Here is a 27,136-nt window from a genome sequence, read left to right on the forward strand (position 1 = left end):
CTGCCATGGTTAGGTTACTTTTCTTTTTGTTCAAGAAAAAAAATAAATAAAAATAAAAAAAAAAGAATTAAAAAAGGGGGGACTGGGGAGGGATAGTTCCTAGGAGGAATGAAAGGGCCAGAAATCTCCCTCCGTGCCCAAGAGGACCTCAGCACTGCAAGTAACGTAGATGCAGCATGGAACCCATGCCATACCCTACCCATCATGCCAGTAAACTAGCAATCCCGGATAGCAACCTCACATCTGCCGAGCTACCTCGGTGGACAAAAGAGAGGGTGAACAGATATCCGCCACAAAGCATACCTCCTTCAGCCACCACCTCTGGAATCCGAAAGGTGGCTTCCAGAGATACACCAGTCGCCCTAAAGACACCCAAAGCCACTCTCCCGGATACTGGAGAAGGATCGGGACATCCCCAGGCGATCCAGATTCCACGGCAAACTACGCCACCGCCAAGAACCTCAATGGAATGGGATGGACCCCGTACCCTTTCCCCTACCTGGGAACTAGCGTGCCTGTGGGAAAAATCCCAAAGGCCAAAAAGGGGAAGGGCAAAAGGGAGGGGTGGGGAGGGGGAGGATGGGGAGGATGGGATAGGGAAGGGGGGATTGGGGGGTAATTAGGTTCGGTCTGAGGAAGGAGACAGACGGGTCTAATTCCTCAGACCAAGAGCCTCTTCACCACGCCAAGGAGCCCCCCTTGAAGAGGTTGTGAAAAATAAACCAGTGCTTAACATTTGAAACCAGTATCCCAATTTTCTGCATGGAAATCAAAATCCCAATTTGTTTAACGAAATTAGTAAAAAGTGTATGAATATTATAATATTTTATTTCTACAAGTAAATGATACAACTTGTACAGACCATAGCCGACATCAGTGACAATATAATAATTGTGTAATATTTTTCTTACAATTTTCCTGAATTTAAAGTATATATATGTACATACAGTAGACCGTTTAACAGTTTTGTTTGGCACGTTTTGGTCATAGCACTTGAAAAATTCTGGCATATTTTGGGATAACTCTTCGTAAAATCAACTTAGCACTGTTCAGTTTGCGGGAGGGGCAAAAATTTGGAATGCGTGTCGCCCACGGGATACACTCTGCTATATAGAATTTTCCCGTTTATGCAGAGCAATTCCCTCAAATTGAGTTTTGTCCACAGGATGCGATCCACACTAGTCTACTAACACCCGGGTACCTACTTACTGCTAGGTCAACATGGACAGCAGGTATCTAAAGCCAAGACTGACCTGACAGCTTCAGCAGAGTGAGGAACATGACTTGCCTTCTGTCTCCAGATAAGATTCCTGCCACCAACACGATACACTAGTGATTTTAAATGTCCTACTAAAATCATCCCTTCGGGAATGGCTCTTGATTCAGGAACTGGAGCTATCTTTTTTACTTTGTGCGACCCCTACTATAAGAATATAAGAAAGGAGGAACACTGCAGTAGTCTTGTTGGCCCATACTGGGCAGGTTCTTCACAAATCCAACCCACTAAAGAATATTTGCCCACAAACAGTACTTACCTAACTAATTTCTCTTATTCTATTTTGTGTGTAGATGCCTATGTATTATTTTATTTGGGATTCTTTATGTAGAATATTTGGTAGCACTGCAATTACTTCTCTGTATTGTGCCCGTATCTTCACGTATGTTATATTCTACACATTAAACATGGGTACGTGAAGGTGTCCCGTAGCTCGAACACTAGCGCATTCAGCTCACACACTGAGGTCTGGAGTTCGAATCTCCTCCAGTATGGCTGGAAAACATTAGGGACGTGTTTCCATTAGACACCTGCTGTCCCTGTTCACCCATCAGTTCAAAATGGGTACCTGGGTGTTAGTGGACTGGTGTGGGTCGCATCCTGGGACAAAACTGACCTAATTTGTGGGAAATGCTCTGCATAACAAGCGGCTTTCTGTATAGTAATGTCATTGATGTCAGCTATGGTCTGTATACCTTGTACTTGTAGTAAATAAAGATACTATACACTAGCAAGCGTGGGTACTCTATTACACTTTCCCTACAGGGACTCGCCACAGTGAGGTAATCATAATTGTTCTAAGCAAGTGACAAATAACTCAAGACTCCTTAAATCATGAATCACTATTAAATCTATTAAAAAAAAATGCCTTGAAACTTACATTAGTTAAAAGTAAAGATATGTCCTCTATTATACTTCCAACACGAAAAAGTATATAAAATCAATTTTGTATTATCAATGTATAAAGAAAACGAATCGAATAGGGTGCTAATTTTTATTCTGGTAGTGATGGTGAGGTTCGTAGATACAGACATGTTTACATGCAGCCAATTGCAAGGAATACATTTTCTTTTCCATCAGATTCTTAGTATTCTGCTATACGGGGGTTTACCCTATGTAACAGGTTTAAACAATCAGAAGTGTCTGAACGTGACTGATTAAAGGAAAGAGGACGTGCAACACAGTGTGGCGAAGCTGAACCATGTTGAGTGCTGTATATCGTGGGGTGATGAAATACTACTTATAGATCTGTCATGCTTATACTGCTATAAGTTTACCTATACCTATGCCTGTATCTTGTTCGTGAAATATTCAGTAGATACATAAATGTGTCTTACATCGGAAGAGCTTCAGTGAGAAGGGTTGGTGCTGGCAGGACACTTTACTAGAAAGAGCTCCCTGAAACAAGACATTTCAATATTTTTATTTACCATCTGTGTGAAAAAAAAAGGCAGATAATCCCTCATGCAGACAAAATTATTGCCCAGTATTATCTTTTTGAAAAGATGGGTGGGAGGCCAGATGGGCTTAATCATATTTTAAATGACTGAATCATAAGAGACAATACAAGTTATTTGAACATATCCTCGATATAATCAAACCCACATTTTTTTAAAAGGGTGGGCCGGTAGGCCAGCAGAAGGCCTCTGTCAGATGACCAAAAGCTCCAGCTGTGGATCATCATATGACTAAGACCCGCGTGAGGAAACACTGGTCCTGTTTCCAGACAAACTTTACCTAACCTAGGTGATAAATAGTTTAAAAACCAACAAGTTAAAGATTGAGACACTTATGCAAGATATGGGAATCTTTATTGAGGAAACGTTTCACCACACAGTGGCTTCCTCAGTCCAATACAAAGCAGAAAGGTGTAAGGAGGAGGAGTTTGAGGTAATCAGTCCCTCAGCCAGGAGTCGATGTTTTCAGTCCATCACCTTTCTACTTTACCTAACCTAACTTAGTGCATGTTGATATGCAGAGTAAATCTTCCAAATACGTACACAAAATTTTTGTGTATGGATCTGTTACTGTACTCAGCCAAATTATTACATCCATGAAGAATCTAAACCCATCGGGGCAATAAGGTGTTTGGGGACGGAGGGTAATCGGTAGATTTAAAGAATGGAGGGGGAGAGGTTTGCTCCAATTCCCTGAATCAAGAGTCCATCAGAGGGTATATAACCAGTTTAGAAAGACACTAAGCAAACACTAGTACACATTAGAAGTTTTGGGTAAAGGGATCATTGTCCCGTAATTTTACAAACATTATTACAGCACCTGGAAAATATGGGGAAATAATGTTTGATTCAGTGGCAAGACACCTATCTCCTAAGAACATACGAATGAAATAACACTGCAGGAGGCCTACTGGCCCATACAAGGCAGGCCCTTATCAAACCCTACCCAAGAATTTACACCAGTACCCACGGGAGTGTGTTTAGAAAGGTTCCTAAATATTTTCAACCTTATAGGTTTTCTATTTGTATCTAAAATATATTTATGAAGAATGTGGGTTTAACTTACCACAGGCACCTGGCTTGATTGATGGGTCGTTACATATCGCTATATTCAAGAAACACTGGTTAGAGTAAACCGTGCCAGTGCTGTCACAAACAGGTTGGTAGACCTCAGGACAAAACCGGGGACACTCCGGCTGTGTCACACCTGTGAAAATGCAATTATTAAAGAGGCAGTTTGGGCATTTAGAAAGGATAGTACAGAATAAGATGAAGCTAGTAGGCTTATGAAGAACACGAGTGGGTGTATTTGGGAATGAGTTGAACCTGCCTAGCATGAGTTAGTTTGCTGCACGTCTCTCAACCTGTACATTATGAGATAAATGTGATGGTAACATTGTGAGGTTGTCATGGTAATGCTGGAGTTGTATATATTTAGGTAGAATTACCGACAATATGTAAAAGGCCACAAGTACACCTAATGTGGCATTTTATCGTGGCAACGTTTCGCTCTCCATGAGCTTTGTCAAACCGTTACAAACAGTACATGGACACAGGGTATATATAGACAGAGTGAATTGTGAGGTGCGGAGGCGGGTACTAGCGGTAACGGTTTATCGTACGATGTGTCGTAATAGAGAACTGTATGGGAGGAGGTGGGAGAAGGATTTTTCGGAAGGGTATAGAATGTTAACGTTAGGTTTTCTCATCAATCTACGACTTGGGCTGAGTGAGTAAGGGGGGGGGGTTGGGTATTCCATACGGGAAGGGGGTTTTCAGGGGGACACAGCGGGGTCGCCTCCTGGGGAGGGGTGTGAGTGTAGGTGTATGTGGGTATATGAAGGTGTAGATGAATGGCATACATGTATGTAGCATGCAAGTGGGCACAGAAACCAAAGGTGATATCAAGTAATTACGTAGTACCTGAATGGAGAATTCTGTGTTTGATGTGTCAGGGTCGTCATGACCTTCATGTATTAAGTGTGAATGGTGTCAAGATTATAGTTTTAAGACCGTGAAGAGCTTTAGGGCTTATGTAGAGTGCGCGTTTATAGCCTTTATTGGGCATAAATCATGTGCGATAATTGTATCGCAATGAGAGGTTATTAAATTATGTTTGTGTTTAGTGTTGTGGGTTTTTAGCGAGTGTACTGTCTTTATTTTAACATTATATAATGTGCTCATCCAGTTGCTGCTAGATGGAACGATAATGACTTCCATAAATTTGTAATGCCTCGTTAAAAGTTTGTAATGGGACAGTATGGTTTAGTCTCTTACTTTATATAATGTGCTCAGCCGGTGGAAGAGGCTGTATTAATATTTAGTAATATTTGTTAATATTTATTTAGTATAAGTGTGAGGCTTAGGATTTGATTTTTGATTTAGGATTTGATTTTGATTTTTTTTCAATGCTTAAAAAGAGATTGTAGTGAGGCACGTATGTATGTGCTTAGGTACTTCTTATTGTATAGGGGTTAATTTTGGGAAGAGTATGTGATTGTTTTTAACTGAGATTGGGATGTAAGGTTATTACTCTGTTTATCTCCTGTGAAGGTTGTGAACCTTTGTCATATGTCCGTCATAGTATGTTAACTATACAAATCTGAAAGTTGTATATAGTTTATATTTTATATAGTTTATATAGTTATAGTTTATTTTGTTTATCCAGGTAAACCTCTTTTATGTCAATTACAATGTGTTGTTAATAATTGGCTAGTGTATGTTGTGTAGGATTGAGGATCCTACTGTATCCATTTTATATCTTAATTTAATATCAAGCTGTAAAGTTTTTAAATAAAATATAAAAAAAAAATATATAGACAGAGTATGCAGCAGCAGCTGTAGTAATACAATATGGTAGAACAATTAACTCACACATGAGTAATAGAACATAAAAGCTATGACTTGGGTAACAAAAATTGGTTAGACAAATATTTCTATTGGAGACTGGATTAGAGAAGGTCTGTTTCAAAGTTGATTGTTCTTCTACAACTTATATCACTACTGCTACAACAACCACCACTAGCATTGCACCTCACTAAGACTGTATATACCTTGCGTGTCCATATATTTATCAATACATGGACACACATTAGTTGTACTTGTGGCCTTTTAACGCCCAAGTTATTTAATCAATAATACACGCTGGCTATTCCAAAGTTATATTCATCCACAACTTACTCATAACCTAAATAAGCTTATAACAGACAACAAGGCATAATACCGTGATTAGAACAATTCACAACCCGCACATTGGAGAGAGAAGCTTACGACATTTCCAGACCCGAACTTTTGACATGGTCGAAGTGGGTTCGAAATGCCGTCGTATGTTTCTCTATGTGCGGCTTATTTAAGTTTATAATATCAGTGATCAAAGGTTAACAGGAAATTATTAGAATTTAGAGACAATATTGGAACAAGCGCATGAGATTACCAGCTAGTCCATGTACCCTAGTATCCAAAAACGTGCTATTTTTTTTTTGTTTACCTATTTCCCATGTGAACACAAGTAAAACGAGTGTATTGAAATCCAAGGCAAGTGGCAGGACTATGTTTCTGCTTCTTTGCTTCTTTCAACAAATCAGCCATATCCCACCGAGGCAGGGTAGAACACAAAGGAAACTAAATTTTTCTAACTTTAGTAATGTATACAGAAGGGGTTACTAGCCCCTTGCTCCTGGCATTTTAGTTGCCTCTTATGACACGCATGGCTTACGGAGGAAGAATTCTGTTTCGTTTCTCCGTGGAGATAAGAGAAAATAAACAAGAACAAGAACTAGTAAGAAAATAGCAGAAAACCCAGAGGGGTGTGAATATATATGCTTGTACATGTATGTGTAGTGTGACCTAAATGTAAGAAGTAGCAAGATGTACCTGAAATCTTGCATGTTCATGAGACAGAAAAGAGACCAGCAATCCTACCATCATGTAAAACAATTACAGGATTCCGTTTTACACTCACTTGGCAGGACGGTAGTTCCTCCCTGGGTGGTTGCTGTCTACCAACCTACTACCACAGGACGGTAGTACCTCCCTGGGTGGTTGCAGTCTACCAACTTACTACCACTGGACGGTAGTACTTCCCTGGGTGGTTGCTGTCTACCAACCTACTACCACTGGGTGGTAGTACCTCCCTGGGTGGTTGCTGTCTACCAACCTACTACCACAGGATGGTAGTACCTCCCTGGGTGGTTGCAGTCTACCAACTTATTACCACTGGACGGTAGTACTTCCCTGGGTGGTTGCTGTCTACCAACCTACTACTTAGAACTAGGTCACTACATACACTTAAGTATTACTAAGAATGTTCTGTTAGGAATCACAGACACCTGATGATTCATTACATATAGCTAACTTTCAGTTGACATTGGTTACCCATAAATGTTGCCAGTTGTGTCAAATTGGTAGTTTGAAGGGAAACACCTGGGACACTTCTGCTTTGGCACACCTGTTAAAATGCATTCAAATATACATGGATGCATTAAAACATACATGTACATGGATAAATGTACATTATATTTTAATGCATGCATGTACATGTATATATGTACTGTTGGCCGCACGCAACCCGATGGTCAGGTACTGACTAGGTGCCTGTCCAGTGCCTTCTTGAAAACAGTCAGGGGTCTATTGGTAATCCCCCTCAATTCGCTGCCTGACCACGGTAGAGTGCAGTTGTGCTCTGCACCCCTCTGCTGTTTTCAGGCGAGCTACCTCATTTCGTCACTCAACCTTCGAGTAGTGAGGACGTGCACTGCTGCTGCCCCTGGCGTTGATTAGTGGCAGTTATATTTTCACAGCATGGCGCAGGCAAGCCGGAGACGCATAAACACAGTTTGTGTTGAGCTTATCCGTGGGGCTGTGACAGGAACTTCTATGGACCTGCTACTACCTGCAATCATACGAGATACATATGGTATTGCTGACGAGGAGATATATGGAGTAGCGCTGAATGGCATGATGAGGATCTTTGTCAAGTTTAATTTGGCAAGTGTGTGAGGCGGTGGTAGACAAGTACCAGGAGGAAACTTTGACAGTTAACTCCGCTGTGACCGTGCGACTTCACGATGTTTCTCGCCATTACACATGGGTTAAGATTAGAAATGTGCCATTCGAGGCGGATGATTCTGACATCCGTCTTGCGATGGGCAAATATGGTACAGTACATATGGCCACTGTTGGGAAGTGGGCCACTGGGCCATACGCAGGGAAACTCGAAGGAATGTATTCTGTGAAGATGACGTTACGTTACCCTATTCCGTCGTACGTAGTGTTGCCAGAATTTCGTACCTAGGTGTTTGTGACATACGCTGGGCAACGCTGGACCTGTCGGTTATGTGGGTCATATGATCACCTAGCGGCTCTGTGTGGAAGGAGGCGTGGCAACATGGAACAAAGGCAACGACATACAGCAGTAGAGAAGGCTGAGGAGCAAGATTTGCCTTATGTGACTGCCTACACAAGGTGGGTCCTGGAGTGAGGAGGTCGAGAGAGCGGAGGAGATGGAGTCAGCAGGTGTGACGAGGGGGGGGGACACCCCTTCATTGAACGCAGCTCAGGTGTTGGAAGAGGACACCCCGACTGCGAGTGATAGCGATGTGGAAGACTCATTAGCCATGGCATTAAATGTGTTATTGGCTGACAAGAGTATTGGGAAGGTTGGGAGTCCAGATCTAGTTCTTGGGTCTGTTGTGGATCAGGGCGTGGAACAGGATCTGCGGTCTGTGCAGTGTGATAAGAATATTTTGATGCAAGCGGTGGAGGTGGAGGTCCACCGGGACAATGTATCAGACGACATGATGCAAGCAGAGGGAGCATCACGGAAGCACGCTGCTGCGCTATCTGACTCCGAGGACATGAACACGCCTGCTCAGCGCACTGGCAAAAAGTCCTGGGCGGAAGTTACGCAGAGAGGACACAGCGGCCCTAAGGGGCAGGAGTTGGTCAAGAGCGTTTCTAAAGGGGGGGGGGGAAGAGGGACCGAGGTGTCACGAAACGATCTGGTGGCAAGACAGTACCAGGGTCAAGAAGGAAAACCACTGTAAGCTTCAAGTGCATGACACTGAACATTAATGGATTGAGATCAGAGAGTGTGTGTATGGTTTAGTGAATATTTGGTGTGTAATAGTGTTGACGTGGTGTTCGTGCAGGAACACAACTACAGACCAGGTTATGAGTTGAAGGTGAATGGGTATAATGTGTATGTGGAGCATGCGATAAGGTTGAAAGGAGGAGTTGCCATCCTGGTAAGGGAAACTAGCCCGTTCGTAGTGAGACATTGTGAGGGTGGGGAGGGGAAGGTGATTCGTGTAGATGGGTGGTGGGGTAGGGTACAGAAGAGTTTGGTGTGTGTGTATGGTCCGGCAGAGGGAGATGTGCGCATTAAGAATAAATTTGTGAAGGATGTCCTAGTATATTATTTGTGTGCTTTGCCGGGTGTAGCTGTAATTGGTGGCGACTGGAATTGTGTGATAAGGCGTAAGGATGTGGAACCTAGAGGGGCAGGGTATTGTTTGGGGATTTTGGGGGAATTATTAAATGGAGTGGGGTTAATGGACGTTGGAGGGGGGTGAGGTTGTAGAACATACTTTTGTTAGACGTGGATATGCGGGAAGACTGGATCGATTGTATGTGCCCCGAACAGTAATAGTGAGCAGTGTGTGTGTGGTGGACGCGGTTTTTTCGGATCAGAGGAGTAATGGTGGACCTAGAATGGGAGGGATTGCCTAGAAGGGGTCATGGTTATTGGAAGTTAAATGTGAAGCTTTTGCAGGGTTAGGAATGTCGTCAGTCTTTTGCGCAATTGTGGGAACGGTTGGTGGATGAGGCGCCGGGGGATGATGAACTGGTAAATTGGTGGGATTTGGTGGCTAAAAATCGTATCAGAATAATATATTTGTCGTGGGAGGGAAGATAATCGGTTAAATTATGGGTTTCAAAGATATCTTGAAGGGCAGCTGCGTGACTTCTGCAAGAGGAGGAGCAAGCTATCCAGTGCAGGACATTGAGGGTTTAAAGGAGAGTATTAAGGTATTACAAAACGAGCGTTTTGATGGTGTGCGAATTATGGAAGGATTGGAACAAGTGCTATGGGGTGATCGGCCGTCGGCTTGCGTGTTAAGAGGCCAGAGAAAGAGGAGAGTGACGATGGAGATGATGGGGTTAAACGTACATGTAGGGATGGAAGGGTATAGAGTGGGTCAAGCATTGGTAACGACAGAGGGTATGAGTGGATATGTAGACGCTTGGTTTAAGTCATATACGCAAAGCGTGGGCTTCCGTGAGGTGGCATTGAGGGAAATGGGAGAGTATGTGCAATGTGAGCTTGATGGTCAAGATCGGGTGACATTAGGTGGGCCGATTACGGAGTGTGAGATTCGGCAGGCATTGTCAGGAGTGAGCTTGGGAAAGGCGCCAGGTATAGACGGACTGCCAAATGATTTCTATGTAAAGAATTGGGGGGGTTCCGAGGGTTTTTTTTAGTAAGGCTGTTTAACATACTTAAGGCGGCTGAGGTAATGGGAGAGCAGCAATGGACGGCCGTTGTGGTGTTGGTACCGAAAGGGGAGAAGTCAACGGTAATGGATTATCGGGCACTTTCGCTTATGTGTGGAGATTATAAGTTGTTTGCGAGAATATTAGGGAACAGAATCAAGAGGGTAATAGGCAAGGTAATTGATAGGGGGCAATATGGGGTGCCAGGAAGGTCGATGTATGAAGGGCATGGCATGATTCGAGAATTTATAGAGAAACGGGGGGAGTTGGGTGATGGAGGTGTATTGGAGTTAGATTGGAAGGCTGCTTATGATAGTGTAGAAAGGGAAGCGTTATGGAGGTTCATGCGTTGGCAAGGTTTTGGGGAAGAAATATCTTGGGCAAAATTATTGTATCAGGGGGCATCGATGAGGGTGCAGGTTAACGGGAGGCTAGGAGTTAAAATACAGATGCGACGGGGACTGTGCCAAGGCTGCCCACTATCACAAATATTGTTTGAGTGTATACAGGATCCATTTTATAGGGCCATTCGGAGGTGTGTTGCGGGAGGTGGGGAGGGTACTGACCGGGGGGAGGGGGGGGCTGGTATCGTAGGTTATGTGGATGACACGACTGTTTTGGTGAGAGGTAATGGGGATTTGCTTAGGGTGGGTAAGGTGGTGGATGTGTTTGGGGAGGCTTCAGGTATGAAAATTAATGTTGAGAAGACTAAGTTTCTAGACCTAAGGGATAGTACAAATGGGGATGAGGTGGTAGGGGGTGGGTGGGTGGAAGGTGGTGGATCAACTAATGATATGTGGGATAATTTATGTGAGAAATACACGGGTGGCTCAAGAGGTGAATTCGGTGAGAATAGTGGATGGAGTATTGAAAAGACTTGGTGGTTTGAGGGCGGCGCAACTAACGCTGCATCAAAGAGTAATAGTGACGAACGTGCTATTGTACAGCAAGATATGGCATGTCGTTGTCATGTACCCGCTGATGAGACGTGAGGTGAAACGTTTACAACATGGGGTTTTTAGGTTTATATGGGGATCGGGCTGCGAATGGTTAAGTAGAGCGGTGTTAACACTTCCGGTCAGTCGGGGAGGGCTGGGACTTTTACCTCTGGAAAAAAGGATGATGAGCGTGTACCTAAAACGAAGTTATACAAGGGAGGGGGCGGGAGGGGTGGTGGACTTGTGCGAGTAAGTAAGGATATGCAACGGTGGTGGGGGGGTAGGGATTTAATAGTTGGCGAGGCCATGTTGAGGTTATTAATGACAGTGAGGGATCCGTAGTGTGTTAAATTGCGGGTCCTCGAAGGAGTGGAAGGTAGGTCAGTGGTGGCTGCTGTTGAAGGGGGCATACCCTATGTATGCGTGGAACGAAATATGGACGCGTCTAAAACAATTACGTGTAAAACCGGGTGTTCGGGAGGTAATGTTTAGATTTTTACATGGGATTTTGCCGTCTGGGGTTGTCCTATTCAATAGGAGGATAAGGGAGGGAGGGGAATGTAGAGCGTGTGGAAGCATGGAGACAATTTTGAATGCGGTATATTTTTGTGACTGTATAGAAGTGGTGCGGGTCTGGTTAGGAAAGGTGTTCAGGTTAGTGGGTGGGGGAGGGTTGCAGGTGTTGCGGGCTTTAAGTTTGGATATAGGTGGGGTGAGTAAGATGGTGGAGAATGCAGTGGCGTATTTGGTCACGGATTTTATATATACGTCATGGGCCATGAGGGAGGTGGGCGTGGATGAGAGGATAAAGGTGTTAGCTGCGACATTTTACAGAACTAAGTGTCGTAATGGGGAAATTTATGGAGGGAGTTGGGAGACTGCTTTTACTGAGGGCTATCGGAGTTTTAGGTCGAGGGATTTATGGGATTTACGTGCAATGTAAGGGGTCGCGGCGGGCTGGCTTCCCGATAAGGACAGTGTGAAAGGGATTAGTGTGGAAGAGAATGAATATAGTACTGAGACATAAGTGCCTTTGACTGTGTGATGAGCGGGTTGTGTGTTGTGAACGATACAAGTTCTTCAATTTAATTATTAATTATGCAATTGACAAAGGACGACAGACGTCGTAATGTGATGGAATATTATATATCTGCAACGAAATTATTGGTATGTGTGTAATGAAATGACAATGTGGGTGCACTGTGTGAATGCGAAATATATATATATATACACGAAGTATTGCGTGTGGTAAGAAGGCATCAGTATTTATCGACGTGTGAAGGTCATGCACTGTTATGTTTTGTGCTAACAGACTTGCATCTTAGTAGTGGTTTTAATGATATGGGTGAAATATTTTTAGAAAGCTTGACTTATCCTGTTTTCTTAATACATATTGTTTTTTCATGGGAGCTCTATAGAGCCCGTAGGTTTTTTTTTTTTATATTTTATTTAAAAACTTTACAGCTTGATATTAAATTAAGATATAAAATGGATACAGTAGGATCCTCAATCCTACACAACATACACTAGCCAATTATTAACAACACATTATAATTGACATAAAAGAGGTTACCCATATACACACAAACTTTTCCATATAACATACTATGATAAACAAAATAAACTATAACTATATAAACTATATAAAATATAAACTATATACAACTTTCAGATTTGTATAGTTAACATACTATGACGGACATATGACAAAGGTTCACAACCTTCACAGGAGATAAACAGAGTAATAACCTTACATCCCAATCTCAGTTAAAAACAATCACATACTCTTCCCAAAATTAACCCCTATACAATAAGAAGTACCTAAGCACATACATACGTGCCTCACTACAATCTCTTTTTAAGCATTGAAAAAAATCAAAATCAAATCCTAAATCAAAAATCAAATCCTAAGCCTCACACTTATACTAAATAAATATTAACAAATATTACTAAATATTAATACAGCCTCTTCCACCGGCTGAGCACATTATATAAAGTAAGAGACTAAACCATACTGTCCCATTACAAACTTTTAACGAGGCATTACAAATTTATGGAAGTCATTATCGTTCCATCTATCAGCAACTGGATGAGCACATTATATAATGCTAAAATAAAGACAGTACACTCGCTAAAAACCCACAACACTAAACACAAACATAATTTAATAACCTCTCATTGCGATACAATTATCGCACATGATTTATGCCCAATAAAGGCTATAAACGCACACTCTACATAAGCCCTAAAGCTCTTCACGGTCTTAAAACTATAATCTTGACACCATTCACACTGAATACATGAATAAGGTCATGACGACCCTGACACATCAAACACAGAATTCTCCATTCAGGTACTACGTAATTAGTTGATATCACCTTTGGTTTCTGTGCCCACTTGCATGCTACATACATGTATGCCACTCATCTACACCTTCATATACCCACATACACCTACACTCACACCCCTCCCCAGGAGGCGACCCCGCTGTGTCCCCCTGAAAACCCCCTTCCCGTATGTAATCCCCAACCCCCCCCCCCTTACGCACTCAGCCCAAGTCGTAGATTGATGAGAAAACCTAACGTTAACATTCTATACCCTTCCGAAAAATCCTTCTCCCACCTCCTCCCATACAGTTCTCTATTACGACACATCGTACGATAAACCGTTACCGCTAGTACCCGCCTCCGCACCTCACAATTCCCCCTCCCCCTCATCACCCACGATATATATATATAATCCACTATTATATAATCCAAAGCTCGTATAACACTCTCATCGAACCCTCCCACATCTAGGCTTAGTGCACGCAGAACCGACACCCCTCTGCCCCCCACCCCCTGTACTACCCTACTTAACCAATACCTAACACCCTCCAGTTCCCCACAAAAGTATACAGCATGGAACGCCGTCTCATCCTCCCCACAGATTCCACACCTTCCGCCCACAATTACCCCTCTGGTTCTTAAAACCTCCCCCGACGGTAGTATGCCATGCAAAAAACGATACATTACCTCCCTTACCCTAGGCTTTAACTTCAACCTGCTAAACCTATACCAAATGCTCGTCCATGCGTACATGGGGAACAATCCCTCAACTGGTACAACAATCCTGTCTGCAAGCAGCTTACACAAAACCCCTACTCGAATTTTCCTGGGTTCTCTAACCAACATCAAAGCCCTCAAAATAGTTTCACATTCCCTCAACTCCACACCACCATACAACTTACCCAACCTATCATGTACTTTTCCCAGCTGCCCTCCACTCACACCTTCGCGCAGAACCTCCCATTTAAGAAACACACATTTAATCCTCCTCAGATCCATCAACCCCAACCCACCCTGGCGCACAGGTAACATTACAACCTCTCTCCTCAGCCAATCGCACCTTGAACCCCACAAAAAGTTAAACACTCTTCTCAGAATTCCCACAATCGCCGTCCCTGTTAATGGGAACACGGCTGCTACGTGCCAAACCTTACTATACAATAATACGTTTATAACAATCACTCGTTGCACGAGAGTCAGATGATGAGGTCGCAATGCACCCAGACGCCCCTGAATCCTTTCCATTAATCTATTCGAGTTTTCCTCCCGAGCAGCTTCCAAATCACCCTTATAGGTGATACCACAAATTTTTAAAGACACCGTTTGTTTTCTCACAACGTTACATCTCCCCCCCCCCGTCCACCCAATCACCCAACCCCATGATCATTGACTTCTCTCTATTTACCTGCATCCCTGTTGCATTTCCGAACTGTTGCACAACAGCATCCAAAACACCCAACGTCATCCCCTCCCGAACCAGGACTGTTGTATCGTCTACGTATCCTATTATTCCCGGCCACACTTTCCCTACCCCACCCCCCCTACCTCCACTCGTGTCACATACACAACGTTCAACCATTCTATAGAAGGGGTCCTGAATGCACGCAAACAACATTTGTGACATGGGACACCCCTGCCTAAGTCCCCTACCCATTACAATCCCCTCCAAGCATCCATTAATCTGTACCCTCATCTTGGCACCATTGTACAACGTGGTTACCCAATTAACTATTTCATCCCCATAACCCTGCCTCCTAAGTATAGCTCCCAATGCTCCTCGTTCCACCCTGTCATAGGCCCCCTGCCAGTCTAAAGCCAACAACGCCGCCCTCCCTCCCCCCCCTTTTGACTCCACAAAACTTCGCAGTATTCCATGACCCTCAATCATCGACCTTCCAGGCAAACCATACTGCGTTTTCGAAACCACTCTCCCTACCACACATTTGAACCTATTACCCAAGACTTTAGCGAACAACTTATAATCAGCACATAACAGGGATATGGCACGGTACTCCTTGAGGGTGTGCTGCCCCTTACCCTTCTGGACCAACACTACGACTGCTGTTGCTTGCTTGTCCCCCATCACACCCTTCTCCTTCATCTGATTAAATAACCTACCCATGAAACCCCTTATCACCTCCCAATGTTGGAGATAAAATTCAGCCGGGAGACCGTCTATTCCCGGTGCTTTGCCTTTCCTCATTCCCCTTAAAGCCAACTCTATTTCCTCCTCTGTTATTACCCCCCCTAAAGCCTTTCTATCACTATTCCCTAAATTACAAGTCACATACTCACACACCTTCTCTAAATCCACATTTCCCACCTTCCCACTTGTCCAATACCCTTCATACCATTTATCCGCATACACACACATTCCTTTTGTAGTTAGTATCTCCTGACCCATTCTATAACCCCCCGCCATCTCGTGTACCTCTAACCTCGGAATAGCTGTAACCTGCTGTCTTTGTTTTTGACGTCGCAACACACACGCCGATGGTTTGTCACCCCAAAGCACCTCCTCTACCCCTGCCTGCACCCTTACCGCTTGAAACCTCTCATTTTGTAACTCCCTCAGTCTCCCCTTGACCTCGACAATTTCATCCATAGGATAGTTGCCCCCCACAGCCCCCTTCTCATAACAGCCCCTTAACCTGTCCTCCAGATAATTTGAAAGCCCATATTTAAAATCATTTATACGTTTGCCCACCCCCACATAATATTTCCTAATCCTTTCCTTGGCAACACAATCCCACCATTGTACGACATCTTCCACTCCCTGTGCCTCCTCACTAAGCTCGTTCCATAGGACAGAAAATCCCTCTAACCCCTCCTCATCACTCAATGCACTTATATTTAATTTCCAGTAACTCCTGTATATTTCTGCAAGCGCCTCCCACCCAACCTCCAACACTGCTCTATGATCTGACCATGCAACTTCAACAGTTTTGAAAGCTCTCACTACAACCCCGTGAGAAAGATACACTATCTAACCTCGCTGCATACCCTCTCCTAACAAATGTATGCTCTGTCTCCCACGCCCCCCCCTCGAATGCATCTCTTAACCTAATATCCCTCAATAAATCTCGTAGGGCCACCGACACATAACCTGCCCCTTTTGGTTCCACATCAGCCCTCCTAATGACGCAGTTCCAATCACCTCCTACTATTGCCACCTCCGGTAAAGCACGGAAAAAAAACACAAGGTCCTCGCACACAAACTCCTGCTTCACCTGTACATTATTCTCTGCAGGCGCATATACACTAATAAAAGCCACACGTTTTCCCATCCACAAACCATCTACGCGCAACACCCTTCCCCCTCCCCCCCCCTCACTTCTCTGCAAAACAAACGGGCTCGCCTCCCTAATTAAGATACCCACCCCCCCTTTCAAACGGGCAGATGGCAGGGTTACCACCTGAAACCCCTCCATCTCCAACACCCTACCCTCCTTAAAATTGTGCTCCTGTAGGAACACAACATCCACTCTAAATTTATTCAGAAACTCTCGAAACCATTCTCTCTTTACACTATTACACAAACCATTAACGTTTACTGTCATACACCGGAGGCCTATTAGAGTTTCCACCCCTGCCTCCTCTCTTCACTCTTCCGATGGCCACCAGAACGTGTGGGACCACTTGTCACCTGCACACTTCCCTCTCTCCCCCCCCCCCCTTCTTTCGGTGCCTCCTGTCATGGCCACCACTACCTTCACCTTCTGCCCATATTTGCTTCCCAGTCCTCTGCGCTGGCGTTAGGACATCATCTGAATCCGATGCAGCGGCTCTCTTTCTTGTGACAGGCGCATCCTCCATGGCTTGGTCTGGGGATGCCTCACAATGGACCTCTACCTCCACTGTACACAGTGACAAAGATCTCGGTGACACCTCAGTCACGCTGTCACTCCCTTCGTCCGAATAGTTCTGTTGTTGATGCCCCACAGCCTTCACCTCATCTTCTACTACCCTGCCAGGAGCAGCCACCTCCTCAGGCGGTGACAAGGACTTCAGAACCTCGGCTAATTCCTCCTCAAGTTCCAACACTTCCTCCTGTACTTTTTGCTCAACTCTATCCACTGGAAGTGTGTCTGGACCAGGTAACTGGTCAAGGGCCTCACCCTCTCCCCCAGCCTTATACGCCTCATCCACTATCTCGCTCCATAGACGACCACGCCCTCCTTCACGTCGTTGATCAACACCTGCTTCCCCTGGTGTAGAAGCGGATGTCTCCGCCTCTGGGCCAGGAGCTCGTTGCCGCTTCCCACACTCCGCCGCTATGTGATCATATTCCCCACATAGTCGGCAGGTACGCCTTTGCCCCACGTATGACACCATGACCTGTGTCCTGAATTCCTTTAGGTACACGTAAGACGGTATGGGGTGTCGCAATGACATTTTTAGGTTAAAAGTGCCCTCCGGCATACCTGTGTAGGCACCCGACACCCACTTACCATGCTGGGCCAAATGAACAGTTCCGTATTCCTCAAATACGTTTCTGATATCTGCCTCATCCGCCTATCCCCCTTATATAGGCTGGGAGGCAGTTAAACAGTCTTGGGCCTCTCACAATGTACTGTGTTATGTCTTATCGTGCTAGTGACACCCCTGCTTTTCACTGGGGTGAATGTTGCATCGTCTGCAGAGTCTTTTGCTTTCATAGGGAGTGATTTTCGTGTGCAAGTTTGGTACTAATCCCTCTAGGATTTTCCAGGTGTATATAATCATGCATCTCTCCCGTCTGTAGGGAGTACAGGTTCAGGAACTTCAAGCGCTCCCAGTAATTGAGGTGTTTTATCTCCGTTATGTGCGCCGTGAAGGTTCTGTACATTTTCTAGGTCAGCAATTTCACCTGCCTTGAAAGGTGCTGTTAATGTGCAGCAATATTCCAGCCTAGATAGAACAAGCGACCTGAAGAGTGTCATCATGGGCTTGGCATCCGTAGTTTTGAAGGTTCCCATTATCCATCCTGTCATTTTTCTAGCAGATGTGACTGATACAGTGTTATTGTCCTTGAAGGTGAGATCCTCCGACATGATCACTCCCAGGTTTTTGACATTAGTTTTTCGTTCTATTGTGTGGTTGGAATTTGTTTTATACTCCGTGGTTGGATGGATTAATATTTATTGAGTAACCCACTCAGGGTAACCCGAAATATTGCGCATAACTGTGGGCTTTCTGAACGCAGAACTAGAAAGTAGTCTTGGCAGAATATGTTGACATCGCAGTTCAGATGACCATGCATACTGCAACATTCCTACCCATCCTTCAGAGTGCAGGCACTGTACTTCCCACCTCCAGGACTTAAGTCTAGCTAACAGGTTTCCCAGAATCCCTTAATAAATGTTACCTTGCTCACACTCCAGTAGCACGTCGTCATAGTTTAATATTTTCATTATGCACCCCAAGCTCATCCTGTGGGTGATAGTCAAAAGGAGTACATTGGTACTTAATGGGTCAAGGGACTGGACTGCAGAGTTCTGATAGCTAAACAAGTTACAGTGGTAATGAACTACACACGTCTATATCTCTTTACAGTAGTAACGAGTCAGTCATAGAAACCAGTTTTCCCCACTTACCTGAATTTAAACACACTCATACAAGTCTGCTCATTCCCGTAACACTCAAAACACCTATCAGGGACGACCCTCCCCTTTCATTGAACCCCAGAATAACATGTTTTTGGCCATCCTCTTCTGCTCAATCCTCTAATTGCTCAAACCACCTCAACCACCCATCCCATCTCTGCCTCCAGCCACCTCCTCGTCTCAATGTTTAAAACCCATCCCTCATACCTGTATTAAAGTCTTGGTACTACTAGAGTATAAAGTACTCATGATTAGGCTCTACAAAAGGAAAACAGATGCATGGTGCAAAAGCATAATATCCTTGAAATTGTCTTATGTGATATCTAGAAATGTTATTTTTTTTTCTCATCCCCATTTACCTGTTACCTAAATGTATTTATGGAAACATAATACCGAGAACATGCAGTTACTAACCACAGACACCTGGCCGGATGGATGGGTCATTACATATAGCTACGTCCAGCACACACTGGCTACGATACACCTTGCCAGTGCTGTCGCACACAGGCTTGAACTTGAGGGTACAAACCTGAGAACACTGTTGTCGGTTACCTGTCAAGACAAATACATTAATAAAACAAAAACCACAAACACAAAAACACACTGGTATCAACCTTGGCAGGTTTATAGGATGCTTAGAGATTTTAATACGAGCCGTTGATGGTAGTATACAAATAACAAGCACATGACAAACACCTGGTGACTGTTCGGTCTGATTTGGACCATTAACTAGTCACTAGTTAATGATCCAAGTCTGACCGAAACGTTGTTTGTCTCCTAAGTGCGGGTTATTTGTGTATTGTTCCAGTCACGGTAGATCATTCAGCACTACTGGAAATAAATACATTATTATTATTATTATTATTAAAATCAAGGGGGAAGCGCTAAACCCGGAGGATTATACAGCGCCTAGGGGAGGATGTGGAAGGCATTCAGGCTTAATTCGGGGAACTGGAGCACAGATCCAATTCCCTAAATCAAGAGCCTCTCACCAACATCAAGGAACCTTCCTTGAGGGGGGAAATAAATACAAGAACATCAAAGGTAAACCTTAAGAACTACTAGCATAAATAAAACATTACACAAATAGCAATCAGCGAAGAGGCGGGGCCAGGAGCTGTGAATCGACCCCTGCAACCACAAATAGGTGAGTACAAATGCCATCACAAAGCATAAAATCAGCCAAAAAATTCCATTGAAGTGTTAATGTCCGACGACTGTCATAGATTCCTACAGGCTGAGGGACTGACTGCCACCGTTCTTCTCGTAAACCGTCGCCTGACTGAAAAGGGTAAAGTTGTTGGCACTTAAAATGTGTTCCACACTCCCCAAGCTACACAGGGGTGCAGAAATACCGGTTAACAGGTGACTAGGGGGGGCGAGACCCCTTAAGGAAGGTTCCTTGAAGCTGGTGAGAGGCTCTATCTAGGGAATTGGTTCTGTGCTCCAGGTCCCTGAACCGAGACTGAACACCTTCCTCCCCCACCTTCCCTTACAGGCGCTGTATAATCCCTACGGGCTAAGCGCTCCCCCATGATTATATGGGAAAAAACATGCGCGCTTGACGCTCCATCGAAATGACTTCCTGGAGGGCCAAACACCCCATTTCCTGCCGGGGAGATTGTGACATTGTAGGGTCCACTAGGCTCCCTCTACTTAAAGGGCATAGCTATTACGTAGGAAGAACAAACTTTGGGGGGGGGGGCGTAGTACAGGGCTTGGGAGTTAATTAGGTTCAATCCAAGTCGAGAAGAAAAATTCCTTCGTTCAAGGGCCTATCACAGGCATCAAGGCACCTCCTTAGAGGACATATCTACGTGTATCAAGTACAGCAATGTCACAGAGACGGAAGCCTGGTAAAGAACAAGCGGGTAACAGGAGGAGATTACTAGGCGGAGCCGGATTTAGTCATGTGGAGACACCGGCTCTTTGGCAAACCCAGTTTGTTGGTACTCCCCCCTTAATTAGTATTACTGCTACTAAATGTAACAGCAGCATTTTGCACTTCAAACAAATAATCGTGGCCCAGATAACATATGGGAGCCTATCTGTCCGATAGGCTGTTTTGAAATTAGGAAAATGAACTAACTACTAGGTTAAGCAAAAGATTTATTTTAAACAATTTAACAATTATCTTTTACAACACATGCCAATGATAAAAAATACAGGTTGAAGCGAAAGCAAAATTGTTTGAGTGGCAAATACTTAGATTATGCCTTTCAAATTAGTTCTTCCTGGGTATATTTAAAATGCTCAGTGGTAGCCATTAAAAGACATAGATGCATCATTGTTCAGATATACTGTTTAGGTAATACGTATGGCATTTTTTTTAAGTGATGTCTAATGTGTTGGAGAGCCCCCTGGACAATTGCCCTGGTGTAAATTGGGCCCTACTAAGTGTTGTCTTTATTTATAATGGGGTTTGGAACCTACCTCCGGTGAGGTGAAGAATATTTAGTCATATGTCGACTCCTAACTGGAACCCCAATAGAAATAAGTCACTGACTTTTTTGGGTTATCTTAGGTTTTTACACATACGCTGCTATGCATGATAATCTATGTAACTAGTTGTGTATACCTGAATAAACTTAAGACTTGCCAGGGGGACGTTTGTCCTGTGTAGGGGGGAAAGTGACATCTTCAAAGACCAGAGCCAAGTTTTATAGAATACAAGGGACACTAAGGGCATATTTGCAAATTTCGGAAAAAAAAAAAAAAAACCCGACTGCATACCATAATATTTTTAGTTTGTAAACAATGGTAGTTCAATAAAATGAATGAAGATGCAACAATAGGTGTTACCTGGTGATCCCGTATCTTTGGGAACACATTTTAAGTACCCACAACTTTACCCTTTTCATGAAAGACACTTGTGCAACACTTATCTTTATTGTGGAAACGTTTCACCAACCAGTGCTCCTCAGTCCAATACAGAGAAGAATGGTTGAGGATCAGCAGTACAAGGTAATCAGTCCCTGAGCCTGAAGATGTGACCAGTTATCATTCTAGAGTACAGTATGTGTGTGGATTAGCTTATATATTGTAGACCAACTTCCACCTGTGGAAGTGTCCAAGGTGTCACCGTCTACAACTGCTTCACCTCCCCTGTCTACATTGCTGCACAAGCGTAATTCATCATCCTGTCGGTTCTCTGATTTATCTACATTACCCATTTCAATCAGGCGGTTGTTTAAAAAATAAGAATTCAGAACTAGAACTTACGAGTCTGAACGCTGATATACAGCACCTGAAGCACCACCAGTACCAGAAATACTCTTGACACCATCTTCACGACCTGGAATTTAGTTCAACACGTTAAACAAGTAAGCAAACTTTACATAATTAAGACATGTGCGACGTTTGCATATCTGTTGTCGAAAAGTAGACAGGTGGTGAGGGTATTTTGAGAAGCGATCAGTTCCTCAGCCTTGATAGGGATGAGGGGGGGTCCACTACCTTAACCCGAAGGAATGGCTACCTATCAAAGCTGAGGGACTGATCACCTCAAAATTATTTGACTGAAGAGGCCTGCTTAGACATTAAAAACATCTTACTCATCAAGTTGTCCGTATTACACACAAAATTAATCAATATTTAATTATCAAAGGGAAGCAATAAACCCCTAGGGATCATTCAGGGCCTCAGGAATATGGAAGGCAATCAGATCGATCCAAGGGGAGAACAGGTCAAATTCCTTGGATCTAGAGCCTATCACCAAGATCTAGGCACACCTCTCTTACATAAATTAAAAAAAAAACGCTTTTGTAATCTGGACACGTTTCGCGCACCCGGAGTTTTAAATACAATCAACTGATAAAGCTTCTGGTGAGCGAAACATTGCACTGATAAAGCCCATCCCTCCCCTCATTCCTTCCCTTCAAAACATCACGATAAATTAAAAAAACAGACGAAGTACATTGAAAAAGGAAACAGGAGAACAGCTGTCTTCTTCCAATATTTTTTTCCGTGTTCCCATAAATAAATCTCAAGTTAAATGGGACAGCAAAATTTAAAAATGAAAAAATAAAACAAATATATATATACCACAAAATATATATACGAATATATACAAATGTTGATATACATACATTTACATAATATATATCATTACTAACAGCAATGTAATTATTGGTCATTAATTATTTTAAGCCAGTGGAAGGCCTCGGTCAGATGACCAAAAGCTCTTGCTGCTAGTCATCATACAACTAAGACCCGCTTCAGGAAACATTTGTTCCTGTTTCCTGACAAATAAAACATCATCAGCCAATGTTTGAACTTCTGCATTTAAGTTAAAGTTCGCAGTCATGAGGAAAGCGTTAAAACTGTAGGGGTAACACTGGTGAATTTGAGGTGATCAGATCTGATAGAAGGAAAGGGAAGGGTAGCTCCAGTTCCTTGGATCACAGGAGATCAACAATGTCACTATGGTCACCATAAACAGTCACTAGTCAGCCAAAGTCACTATAGTTATAGAAATAGTCCCAATAGTCACCATTAGTCACTATAATCACCATAACAGTCACTAGTCAGTCACTATAGTCACCATAGGTATACCTGGAGTCACCATAAACAGTTACCACAAGACACTAAAGTCACCATAACAGTGAACAACACAGTAGTCAACACAGACATTCAAACATCCCAAAAAACTAATCATTAAACACAACCTGTACACGATCATAACCTACATAATGCATCATAAAGACTAAACTTAACCAGAAAGCCAGGAACGATTTTCCTTAAGCAGAGTTACCTATGAGAACGGAGTGTAACACCTCCTCTTGCAGTGTCCAGGAGGTGACTGAGTGCTCAACCCAGCTGCCTGGGGCTTTAATGCTCGTGATGTCACTTCCAGGTGTTGGATTTACCTATAATTTTTGTGTAGGAAATGATAGGGCTAAAGTTTATTACTGACAAATTTCTCATGTATTGTAAGGGGCTGTCTAGACTCGCAATATAACCCTACAAAAATACCCATGTAATACAGATTTACACAAATCCTCACAAATGGGGTCCAATGACGACTTACCTTGGGATCAGTTGCAAAGCCGGAGTTATTCCTAGATGTCTATCTCACCCGAGGACGATTGAATCACTTATAATTGCACCGGTAGCCTTAAGTCATGAATTAACATAGGAATTATCTTATGTTCTCTTCTCTCGTGATAACACGGCTGGGCCCTTCAGCTATCCCTTAGGAAATATATCCATATCCCTCATTATGTGGTATCCATACCCCTTGGGGGTAAGGGAGTCGATTTAACAATTTGCTGTTAGCTTATAAATATAAATAATGAAACCCTTATGATTTTCTTTCAGCTATTTTGTTCTTATATAACTTAATCCCAAAGGTTATAATTCTAACCATAATTTTTGAAAGGGTGGAGAGGTAAGCCAGCGGAAGGCCTCGGTCAGATAACCAAAAGCTCCAGCGTCAGGAAATGCTTGTCCTGTTTCTTGACAAATCTTACCTAAGCTAAGCTAGCTATACATATGTAAAGCAAACCCAAGTTGCTGACATCTGTTAAAGTCATACTGGTACCTAACAGGACTGGTGGTGGTGATGATTTAGACAGTCTGGCGGAGGAGGTATGGGCACATACTGGGCAATCCACTGGGGGTTCTGAATTCGTAAAAAGGTTAAGAACCTCTGGCTTAGTGACTAAGACCTAAAGACATCCGTGGAAGGTGTTGTAGGACTATAGAGAAAAACAACATCGGTACTTAAGCTAATTACTCTTACATTCCTGATTAAACTGTCTGAACTAAAATTTTAGACTACGTTCTAGCTTAATAATAATAATAATAATAATAATAATAATAATAATAATAATAATAATAATAATAATAATAATAATAATAATAATATAATAATAATAATAATATAATAATAATAATAATAATAATAATAATAATAATAATAATAATAATAATAATAATAATAATAATAATAATATCTATTTTTTACAAGTACATGTACAAGGTATACAGACCATAGTTGACATCAATGACATACTACTATATAGAAAGTCACTTGTTATGTTGAGCATTTCCCACAAATTAGGTCAGTTTTATCCCAGGATGCGACCCACACCAGTCCACTAACACCCAGGTACCCATTTTACTGATGGGTGAACATAGACAGTCGGTGTAAGGCAACACGCCTGATGTTTCCACCTCTTGCCGGGAATCGAACCCGGACCCCTCACCGTGTGAAACGAGAGCTTTTGCCTCCAGGCCTGGGGTCACCGTACCAACTAATTTACAATCAAGGACCCCCAATATAAATCACTGACTTTTTGGGGATTATCCTGGGTAATATACACATATGTTACCATATATGATAATTGCCCATATTCACACCTGTACATAAATAAGCTTAAGTCAGAAGTTTAACTTCGTCTCAACACTTCTCAGTGGCTAGCGAGTCCCTCTCTAAACCAACCACCGTCACAATGTGTCGTTACACATGTACGGATAACTTGGGTTTTTCACAGTGTGCGGTGGAGTGTATATGGAGGAATGTGTAGTGGAGTGTGCAGGGTGAAGTGTTAGTGGTAGAGTGTAGAGAGTATGTGAAGTGTGTATGTTACAGTGTATATGTTGTGTATGTGGCGGAGTGTGTATGGTAAAATTAGTGGTGGCACATTTGATCAGCAAACCCAGGAGCACAAACTCCAAAACATAAAAGATTTCTCTGATATACAACAGCAAGTTACGAAGCAGTGTAAAGGGTTACCAGGTACAATGTTCGCATTATCTGCAGCAGAGAATCATGCAGCCTTGAGTGTCAGAATCCAGGTGATTACTGACTGAATCACCATGCTAAGTCTATTATGCAAGTTTTTCTTCTTGTCATTATGACCACTCACACAATGACATGCATAAATACCACAGACGCGTTGATGCTACAGTTCAGACGCCCTCCAAGCTCCATATATCCCCGCCCCTCCAAGCTACGAATATACCCGCCCCTCCAAGCCACGAATATCCCCGCCCCTCCAAGCTACGAATATCCCCGCCCCTCCAAGCTACGAATATCCCCGCCCCTCCAAGCTACAAATATCCCGTCCCCTCCAAGCTACAAATATCCCCTCCCCCAAGCTACATATATCCCCGCCCCTCAAAGCTACAAATATACCCTCCCCTCCAAGCTACAAATATCCCCTCCCCTCCAAGCTACATATATCCCCTCCCCTCCAAGCTACGAATATCCCCGCCCCTCCAAGCTACAAATATCCTCTCCCCTCCAAGCTACAAATATCCCCTCCCCTAAAAGCTACATATATCCCCGCCCCTCCAATATCCCCCCTCCCCTCCAAGCTACATATATCCCCTCCCATCAAAGTTACAAATATCCCCTCCCCTCCAAGCTACATATATCCCCGCCCCTCCAAGCTACAAATATCCAAGCCCCTCCAAGCTACAAATATCCCATCCCCTCCAAGCTACATATACCCCTCCCCTCCAAGCTACAAATCCCCGCCCCTCCAAGCTACAAATATCCCCCGCCTCTCCAAGCTACAAATACCACCGCCCCTCCAAGCTACATATATCCCTGCCCCTCCAAGCTACAAATATCCCCACCCCTCCAAGCTACAAATATCACCGCCCCTCCAAGCTACAAATATACCCGCCCCTCCAAGCTACAAATATCACCGCCCCTCCAAGCTACAAATATCACCGCCCCTCCAAGCTACAAATATCCCCTCCTCCAAGCTACCCCCTCCCCTCCAAGCTATCAGCTAAAATATCCCCCTCAAGCTACCCTCCAAGCTACAAATATCCCCTCCCCTCCAAGCTACAAATATTCCCTCCCCTCCAAGCTACAAATATACCCGCCCCTCCTAAAGCTACAAATATCCCCGCCCCTCCAAGCTACAAATATCCCCGCCCCTCCAAGCTACAAATATCCCCGCCCCTCCAAGCCAAAATATCCCCCCCTCCAAGCTCCCCTCCAAGCTACAAATATCTCCTCCCATCCAAGCTACAAATATCCCCTCCCCTCCAAGCTACAGATATCCCCTCCCCTCCAAGCTACAAATATCCCCTCCAAGCT

The 27,136-nt window shown here is 43.6% G+C and overlaps 1 protein-coding gene across 2 annotated transcripts in view; it reads right to left on the reverse strand.

Annotated features, from left to right (window-relative positions):
* Positions 1–2,256: 2,256 nt before the first annotated feature.
* Positions 2,257–27,136, reverse strand: part of LOC128699843 (uncharacterized) — a 31,699-nt gene continuing 6,819 nt past the window's right edge. The window contains exons 1-5 of one of the 2 annotated variants that reach the window (XM_070102377.1): positions 23,815–23,905; positions 22,300–22,371; positions 19,492–19,629; positions 3,800–3,940; positions 2,257–2,674 (exon numbers count right to left, since the gene is read on the reverse strand). In XM_070102377.1, the coding sequence (XP_069958478.1) occupies positions 2,661–2,674; positions 3,800–3,940; positions 19,492–19,629; positions 22,300–22,363 (357 nt within the window). In that variant the 5' untranslated portion in view covers positions 22,364–22,371; positions 23,815–23,905 and the 3' untranslated portion in view covers positions 2,257–2,660. Of the gene's footprint in view, positions 2,675–3,799; positions 3,941–19,491; positions 19,630–22,299; positions 22,373–23,814; positions 23,906–27,136 lie in introns of those variants that run through there. The other variant, XR_011394248.1, reaches the window with a different exon arrangement.

This window comes from Cherax quadricarinatus, chromosome 81 (assembly GCF_038502225.1).
Source record: "Cherax quadricarinatus isolate ZL_2023a chromosome 81, ASM3850222v1, whole genome shotgun sequence".
Classification (NCBI taxonomy): Eukaryota; Metazoa; Arthropoda; class Malacostraca; order Decapoda; family Parastacidae; genus Cherax; species Cherax quadricarinatus.